A 7,100-nucleotide genomic window follows, 5' to 3' on the forward strand; every position below is an offset into this window, starting at 1 on the left:
ACCACAAAAGCATTAAAGGTACTTCAGACGCGTCGAAATTTAGATGCCCTTAAAGTTATGCCACCTCTCCATGGCTAAGTTATTTGAAACTTTATAATATACGAGGAGTATATACTCGTATAGTAGTGTGTATCCTTTTCAAACCAGAAATAGGTTGTATAAATTATAACCATATCGGTATTACTCATTTATGTTTATTGAAAACAGTAGAACGAAGCTTTTATGCCCCCAAATCTGAGAGTATCACAAAAAACCAAGCGGATGCCGCAACCGATTCGAGCTACTTCGAGTATGTGTGAGAACTCAACCGGATGTGGGGTCTGATTGGGGGGCGTGTGGTGTGGGGTGTCTATGGGTGCCGTTGTCCGCAGGATGTGACTGTTGCTTTGAACTTAATGTTCTTTCATTTTGCGGATCCAAATTTGTCATGTGTCAATTGAAGAGATTCCATACAAAATTGATTTTAATCAATGAACTCTAGAGAAAATTGTTCCTTACATATTTTTGTTTTAAATTTCTAAATACAATACTTTTACGTTTAAACCGTTCCCATTGATGAGACTGGAAAGTTATTTTACTACTTGATAGTCCAATCAATTTGCTTATCGTTTTAAAAAGAATTCTCTCCATTCATTGGAGTGCCAGGTTAAAAATGTGGTATAGAAAATAGAACACAGAAATAGTTGGATCATCGAACTAAGATTAATAAATATTCTTTATATTTCCATATATTTAAATATTTATTGCCGAAAATCAACACAGCATCGGTGGTTCAGTGGTAGAATGCTCGCCTGCCACGCGGGCGGCCCGGGTTCGATTCCCGGCCGATGCAGAAACATTTTTTTGTTTCTACAATAAATTTTGGTATAGTTTCTTGGTTACTTATAACAAGAATAAAATTAAAGAAAAAAATCTACTTTTGTAAATAATCGTAGGCCGGACCCATTCTGGCCTCCAAAAAGTGAAGAAAGGCAGTGAGAAAATAACGGAAATTTAAGTAAAAGTCTTAGTCATATCTCCAATTTAATTTTATTAATAAAAAAATTCAGGATCAAAATTTGCAGAAAGCAGTCGACAGTTTTCGTTTTTGCTAACGTTTCGACTGCGACTTAGGCTATTTTAAGAAGGGATTTTTTAAACACTGGCTAAAATTGTGTTTCAACATTGATTTAACTACAATAGGATGTTGGCCTTATCATCATTTGGGTACGTGTAAGCGAGTCATAGAGCTGCCAACTAACCCAAAGAATTCCGTCATGTTTACTTGGTGCACTTTTACCATCTGCATAATATTTTCCGTTGAGGGAACTGTTATAATGAGAGAATTAAAATGATATATTCGAAATAATTATAATAACACCATAAGTTTTGGAAAATTAAGGTTTACCTGTCTGCGCAATCGCGAAACCACCAACCACCTCCCAGATCATCAGCACAATATCGATTCTCATCAATGTCATTATCCCGATCCAAGGTGGAAAACTTCATATTCAAGTGATGTTCAGTTAGTGAATCTCCGGCTGTTCCCGAATATTTTCCCACTGATTTCAGTTTGTAGGCTTCCTTTTCGCTCCCTATTTTAAAATCCTTGTAATGAGCAAAGCTGGTCGTTCCTTTAATATCTTGAAGTTGGATGAACAGCTCGTGGGGTTGGTTTTTGGTCATTAGATGGATTTTTTCGAGTCCCAGGAAAAAGTTATCCCGGAGGTTTCCGAAGCCTAGCTTGTAGTCGTTCCAGGTGCGATTAAAGTCAGTACTGCCGTCGATGCGCCTTTGAATGACCATCCAGCCAGACGAAGACGGCACGCAGGGAACTTGGAACGGCTCCTTTATTGCCTCAATCTTTATCTGGAAAATGCCACTTGAGGGACCATTGGGACATGTTTCGTGAACACTTTACGCCTTTTGATGAACTTTCACTGCAGAAATCTCCTTCACCTGCTCTTTGAGGCCCGTCATTTGCTCGACACTATTTAGTAACTGGCTCTGCAAATTGTTGACGGTGGCCTTCAATGATTGAATTTCGTCTTTCATTTCATTATTGGCATCACCTGTCATTTTCAACTAGATGAAATTATCGAGGAAGGGCTGGAGAACTGAGAAACAATAGCCATTGCACTGCTCCGCGATGCTAGCATCCTGCGCCAAATGTTGTTCCTGGTATCCTCTGGCGAGTGAGGGTATCCCTTGGTGAAAAAGATACAAAATGATCAGCACAAAGCCCGAGTGCCTCATGTTTTCAACTTGATTCGTGTACTGCCAAATCCCAACTAAACTGACTTTACATGGAAGTCCCATGCTAATGTTTCACTGCATATTCATTCGTTGATACAATGTATACCATAGCTACTGTGCATATGTTTATTTTTGTCACTATACACCCTATAGACCTATGAATAGTCATGATAGGAACTTATTGCACAATTTCTCTACAAACAGTGCTCTTCCTCTGGGATGAGGAACGCGTAACATGGGGTCTCGGGGAAAGATTCCTGAGAATTGCTTTTCCCGATCTTAACCAGCATTCCTAGCATTAAACCAGTATTCGTTCCTTTCACAGAGTTTTTCCTGTCAAATCCATTTCAGCCAAAAATAAATCCCAATGACGCATATCTCAGTAGGCCCTGCCTTTAGTTTATACAGTTCTAACTGAAATCTCAGTCGTATAAGTCTCATTCCTTCTAGTGCTGTTTTGTTGTGACGTTCTCTCTTGAAACAAAAAAAAAAACCCAAAAATATAAGAAAAATTGTTAGCATTTGTTGTGTTCCATTTCGAGTTCAAAAAGATTCTTAAAGAGTTTAGTCGCCAGTAACCATGAAGCCCAAAAGTCCACGTATTCGTCAAACCCTATCGAATGGCCCGGCCAACGGACCCAGGAACTTCACCTCGCCGAGGACCGCGTACACCAAGACCCTGATTCCGGGAACAGCGCAAAAGCGACGTAGCTTCACGCAGATTGGTCCGAAGAAGACGACCACTAATGGGTGAGTGCAGAGATCCACGACAAAAGATGGATGCCGAATGCCTGCCATCCTTAGCTCCTTCGACAAGAAGAAGAACATCGGGCAGAAGCGGCTGCTGGAGAAGGCTCCAGCTCCACCGGCTGGGCTGCTGACACCCTCGTCGTCGGACACATCGGTGACCACTATCGCTGTTCCCCGCTCGGAGGGTCAGCGCAACTGCAAGATAGTGCCAAAGATCGTGACGCTGCCCAAGGAGCCCTCAAGTCTGACGACGACTCCATATCTAACGCTGAAGCGCCAGCAGACGGCGGCCATGATCAACTACCAGGCCCGCAAGTCCGTCTCCCAAATGGACTTCAAGGAGGCCCGTCGCTCAGGCAACTATCAGCTGGTGGCCCATGTCCCCTGCAAGGATGAGCAGACAGTGGGGGCTGTAGCTGGACTGGAAGCGAATATGTCCAAGATGCTAATGCAGGATGCGTCCCAGATGTATGACGCCTCCATCAAGGGACGGATGAGCTTCATCGTCAGCCCCGATCAGGATGCACGCTTGGCCAGCCTGAAGATCTTCAATACGATTATGCTGCACGCCTGGCGCAAGCGGCGTGCGGAAGTCCGTCATATCACAGAGCAGTTGGAGGACCAAAAGAAGATGGTGAGTAGAGAAGTTCAGGGCATTGATTGGGAATTTGCTAGAATTTAAGTGATTTTTGACATAAATATAGTTTGACGAAATGTCAAGGAGCTTTATGTTTTATGTCAATTCTTGGGGAAATAAATATTACCCTTGATTGGTTATAATGTATCCCTTGTATCCCTATTCCCCAGTTACTGAAAACTCGCAATCAGTTGCACGTGTACACCTCTCTGTTCTCAGAGGAGCAGTGTCTCAATGTCACCCTCAACGAACAGCTGCGTCTATCGTATCGCGAAGCAGCCGTTATTAAGCTCTCCTACGAGGAGCTCAATCTGAAGCTGAAGAAGATCAATGACGAGAAGCAGAGGCTCGCCGATGAGATAAAACTGAGGGATCTGGAGATTAAGAACCTCCACGAGATGCAACAGTCTTTGAACAGCGAGCTCTTTCGCGCCAACGCCGACCAGGAGGAACATCTGAAGCAGATTGCCCAACTTCAGCGCGATTATCAGGAGAGCTTGGGCATTCAACAGGAGCAGTATATCAAGCTAGAACTATTCGAGAACGAGTTAGAAGCCTCGATGAAGATCATCAAGGAAATACGTAATGAAATGGAGATAACAGAGAAGATCAAACTCAGCTCTGAGGAGAAGTACAAGTAAGAGATCAAAGTAGTATTACCCTCCATAATACATAAATGTCTCAACTGCTCCAACAGCAAACTCCTGGATCATACCAAGCAGGTGGAGCGCACTGCTCAGCAGATGGAAGAGCAGGTGGCCTTGCTACAGAGCTGCCTGGCCGCCACCATGGGGCAGCGTATCCGCCAGTGCCTCATCCAGAGAGAGTCCTACAAGCATGCCACCTACCGCATGCTACATTTTGTGGCCGACTATATGCTCCCCGGCAACGGCATTCCGCCGCCGCCACCTTCCATTTCCCAGGCAATCAGAATGATCAAGGATCTCATTTTTGCTAAGCTTTATGGCGAGGGGAATGATACTGATAGTCAGGATGGTATGTCCCTAAAGATGCTGATTGAATCGAAAGAAATTCAGCAGGAGAGTTTCAATTAATATTTATTTACTTAATAGTTATCAATTATGTATTTTGTTCCTGGTTTGTTGTTTGATTTATCTTCTTTGGTTGAAGTTGCCGTTTAAATTAATATATTATGTTGAACAATAATTGAACTTTGCTAAATAAATAAGCAAATAGTCTATTCTGCAGGCATTTTAGGCCATATATTTATTGTAATTTGATAGAATCGGAATCGAAATGAATTAATCTAGGGTAGCATGGACCCTGACATTGGCCCGATTACCCCCGTGGGTGATCCAATTGCTGGAGAAGACATAGTCCCCACTGGGAAAGGGCAAAAACGTTGAGAACTGTTGCAGTACGAAAGTGGTGGGTAGCTTCTCCACTATTAGATCATGCTGCAAGCACAAACAAAAACAAATTAGTAAGGGGCAAAATCCTATAGGATATACCATAAGATACTTGCATTGTAGGGACACGTATGGTTGATGTTGGAGTACGTCTTGAACAAGCCAAATAGAAATGTATTCACCGGATTCCTTTCGTTGTCGAATACCTTACAGCCGTCCATAGTCGTGTTATAGTTGATCGGTTGCAGGCCATTGGAGCGTTTATACAGTGCAAAGTTTACCTTAAATAAAAAGTTACGTTCATGGTTCATGGAGGTAAACCCTCTGAAAATGTTTTGGGCTATGTATTTTCCATACCTTAAATTGGGTAATTGGTTTTTGGTGAAGAACAGCATTGATTGAAATGTATTTATAGGTTCGATTCGCGGCTTTCAGATAGCACTCTTGGAAGTCTACGAATTTTCTATCCAGGGCGGTGCATTTTATATTTGTAAACTCCAGCCGGCTGTCGACCTTTATATTAATCCTCCTACATTAGTCTCTGGTCGTTCCATTCTTACAGAAAAATATATTCTTACCGCATCGATGTCGAACAATAATAATAAAATAATGGAACACACAATCCGCATGTACACTGGATTCATTGCAACTTCCGACTCCGATTCGGCCACTGATTCAATTGTATCACAGAGCAGCGCTTTAAACAAAGTGGAAAGCCGCCAACGCTTTCCAACCCATTGGATCCAAATTAGCTTCCCAGATGTTTGCGATATCACTCATTATATGGGTTTTTAATAATTTAGCATATAGAAATAATCATCGAAATGAGTTTGGATACTACTAAGGTTCATTGCACATTTGAATAACAATTTTCCATTGGCTAATTTTTATTGGTTCTTCCTCTTTTATTTTTGTATTCCCTCCAGCTCTATTGAACGCGACTCGAACCACAAACTGAAAAAGAATGAAAAGAAATTTAAAAACAACTAGCGGCGTTCTGCTGATTTCTGTTCGCCTGGTATACCAGATCTGAAAATCGAAAAATCTCGGTTTTGAGTGCCCCAAAATGGAAAGCAGTTGTTGTTGTAGTAACAAGATGTTCTTATAATTTGTTGTCTATGGCGTAAGTCCGATATTTGTTGTCCGATCGAAATAGCTTCCATGATATAAGGCATTCCGCATCAAGGAGCCAGGATCCTTTTTACCTGATTTGATGGAGTCCTTATTAAGGGACGAGGAAATTTTCTCCGATCAAAAATATGTACTTTTCTTCGACTTCGAAAAGGAGGCCGATTTTTGGCAAATTTAATGATGAAAAAAAACGTGAAAAAATGGATCTCCTCATTTCCGATGGCAGTCGATTGGCAGGACTCTCCCGGTCACAAAAAGACATGCCACGCCCCGATCGGCCGCTGGAAACCAGAGATATAGCCTACAGAAAAAAACCAGTATTTTAATAATATGCAAATCCAAATCTTCGGAGTGCTATATCTCAGACAAATAGGGCCAGATCGGTGCAGGACCATGTCTCCCAGGATCGCGAGGATCCATACTGTCGAACGGCATCAAAATCTCGACTTCGAAAATGAGGCCGATTTTTGGCAAATTTAATGATGTAACCATCATGATTTTTTGCGAAAATCGTGAAAAAATGGATGTCCTCATTTCCGATGGCAGTCGATTGGCAGGACTCTCCCGGTCACAAAAAGACATGCCACGACCTGATCGGCCGCTGGGTAGCCGAGATATAGCCTTAAGAAAAAACCAGTATTTTAATAATATGCAAATCCAAATCTTCGGAAGGCTATATCTGAGAAAAATAGGGCCAGATCGGTGCAGGACCAAGTCTCCCAGGATTGCGAGGATCCATACTGTCGAACGGCATCAAAATCTCGACTTCGAAAATGAGGCCGATTTTTAGCAAATTTAATGATGTAACCATCATGATTTTTTGCGAAAATCGTGAAAAAATGGATGTCCTATTTTCCGATGGCAGTCGACTGGCAGGACTCTCCCGATCACGGACAGACATACCGCGCCCTGATCGGCTGCCGTTTAGCACAGATATAGCCTACAGAAGAAACCAGTATTGTAACGATGTGCAAATC

At 42.2% G+C, this 7,100-nt stretch overlaps 3 protein-coding genes and 1 non-coding gene across 4 annotated transcripts; 2 read left to right on the forward strand and 2 right to left on the reverse strand.

Moving 5' to 3' along the window:
- Positions 1-761: 761 nt before the first annotated feature.
- On the forward strand, positions 762-832 carry TRNAG-GCC (transfer RNA glycine (anticodon GCC)). Its single transcript has one exon. It is a non-coding gene; the product is annotated as a tRNA-Gly (tRNA).
- A 178-nt stretch (positions 833-1,010) lies between these two features.
- On the reverse strand, positions 1,011-2,616 carry LOC6902906 (ficolin-1). Its single transcript, XM_002132603.3, has 2 exons — positions 1,388-2,616; positions 1,011-1,308 (listed from the first exon to the last, which is right to left on the reverse strand). Exons 1-2 carry the CDS (start codon positions 1,783-1,785, stop codon positions 1,170-1,172), a joined length of 537 nt encoding a protein of 178 aa, XP_002132639.3. The 5' UTR covers positions 1,786-2,616; the 3' UTR covers positions 1,011-1,169.
- A 48-nt stretch (positions 2,617-2,664) lies between these two features.
- LOC4816985 (uncharacterized) lies at positions 2,665-4,789 on the forward strand. Its single transcript, XM_001356535.4, has 4 exons — positions 2,665-2,985; positions 3,040-3,619; positions 3,793-4,259; positions 4,320-4,789. The coding sequence occupies exons 1-4, from the start codon at positions 2,816-2,818 to the stop codon at positions 4,675-4,677; spliced, it is 1,575 nt and encodes a 524-aa protein (XP_001356571.3). The 5' UTR covers positions 2,665-2,815; the 3' UTR covers positions 4,678-4,789.
- On the reverse strand, positions 4,680-6,059 carry LOC6902907 (uncharacterized). The gene is made up of 3 exons (XM_033380325.1): positions 5,571-6,059; positions 5,350-5,505; positions 4,680-5,273 (listed from the first exon to the last, which is right to left on the reverse strand). The coding sequence occupies exons 1-3, from the start codon at positions 5,634-5,636 to the stop codon at positions 5,082-5,084; spliced, it is 414 nt and encodes a 137-aa protein (XP_033236216.1). The 5' UTR covers positions 5,637-6,059; the 3' UTR covers positions 4,680-5,081.
- Between the last annotated feature and the right edge of the window lie 1,041 nt (positions 6,060-7,100).

Source organism: Drosophila pseudoobscura, chromosome 4 (assembly GCF_009870125.1).
Source record: "Drosophila pseudoobscura strain MV-25-SWS-2005 chromosome 4, UCI_Dpse_MV25, whole genome shotgun sequence".
In the NCBI taxonomy this organism is placed as follows: domain Eukaryota; kingdom Metazoa; phylum Arthropoda; class Insecta; order Diptera; family Drosophilidae; genus Drosophila; species Drosophila pseudoobscura.

Bases quoted from the DNA above. Each gene is read 5' to 3' on its own strand.
- LOC6902906 (XM_002132603.3), bottom strand. From the start codon at position 1,785: ATGGTCATTCAAAGGCGCATCGACGGCAGTACTGACTTTAATCGCACC. The intron at 1,309-1,387 runs GTAAACCTTAAT...TCATTATAACAG, and splicing joins TTTCGCGATTGCGCAGACAG to TTCCCTCAACGGAAAATATT.
- LOC4816985 (XM_001356535.4), top strand. From the start codon at position 2,816: ATGAAGCCCAAAAGTCCACGTATTCGTCAAACCCTATCGAATGGCCCG. The intron at 3,620-3,792 runs GTGAGTAGAGAA...CCTATTCCCCAG, and splicing joins TGGAGGACCAAAAGAAGATG to TTACTGAAAACTCGCAATCA. The intron at 4,260-4,319 runs GTAAGAGATCAA...CTGCTCCAACAG, and splicing joins AGCTCTGAGGAGAAGTACAA to CAAACTCCTGGATCATACCA.
- LOC6902907 (XM_033380325.1), bottom strand. From the start codon at position 5,636: ATGAATCCAGTGTACATGCGGATTGTGTGTTCCATTATTTTATTATTA. The intron at 5,506-5,570 runs GTAAGAATATAT...ATTAATATAAAG, and splicing joins TATTGTTCGACATCGATGCG to GTCGACAGCCGGCTGGAGTT. The intron at 5,274-5,349 runs GTATGGAAAATA...TTTTTATTTAAG, and splicing joins AACCAATTACCCAATTTAAG to GTAAACTTTGCACTGTATAA.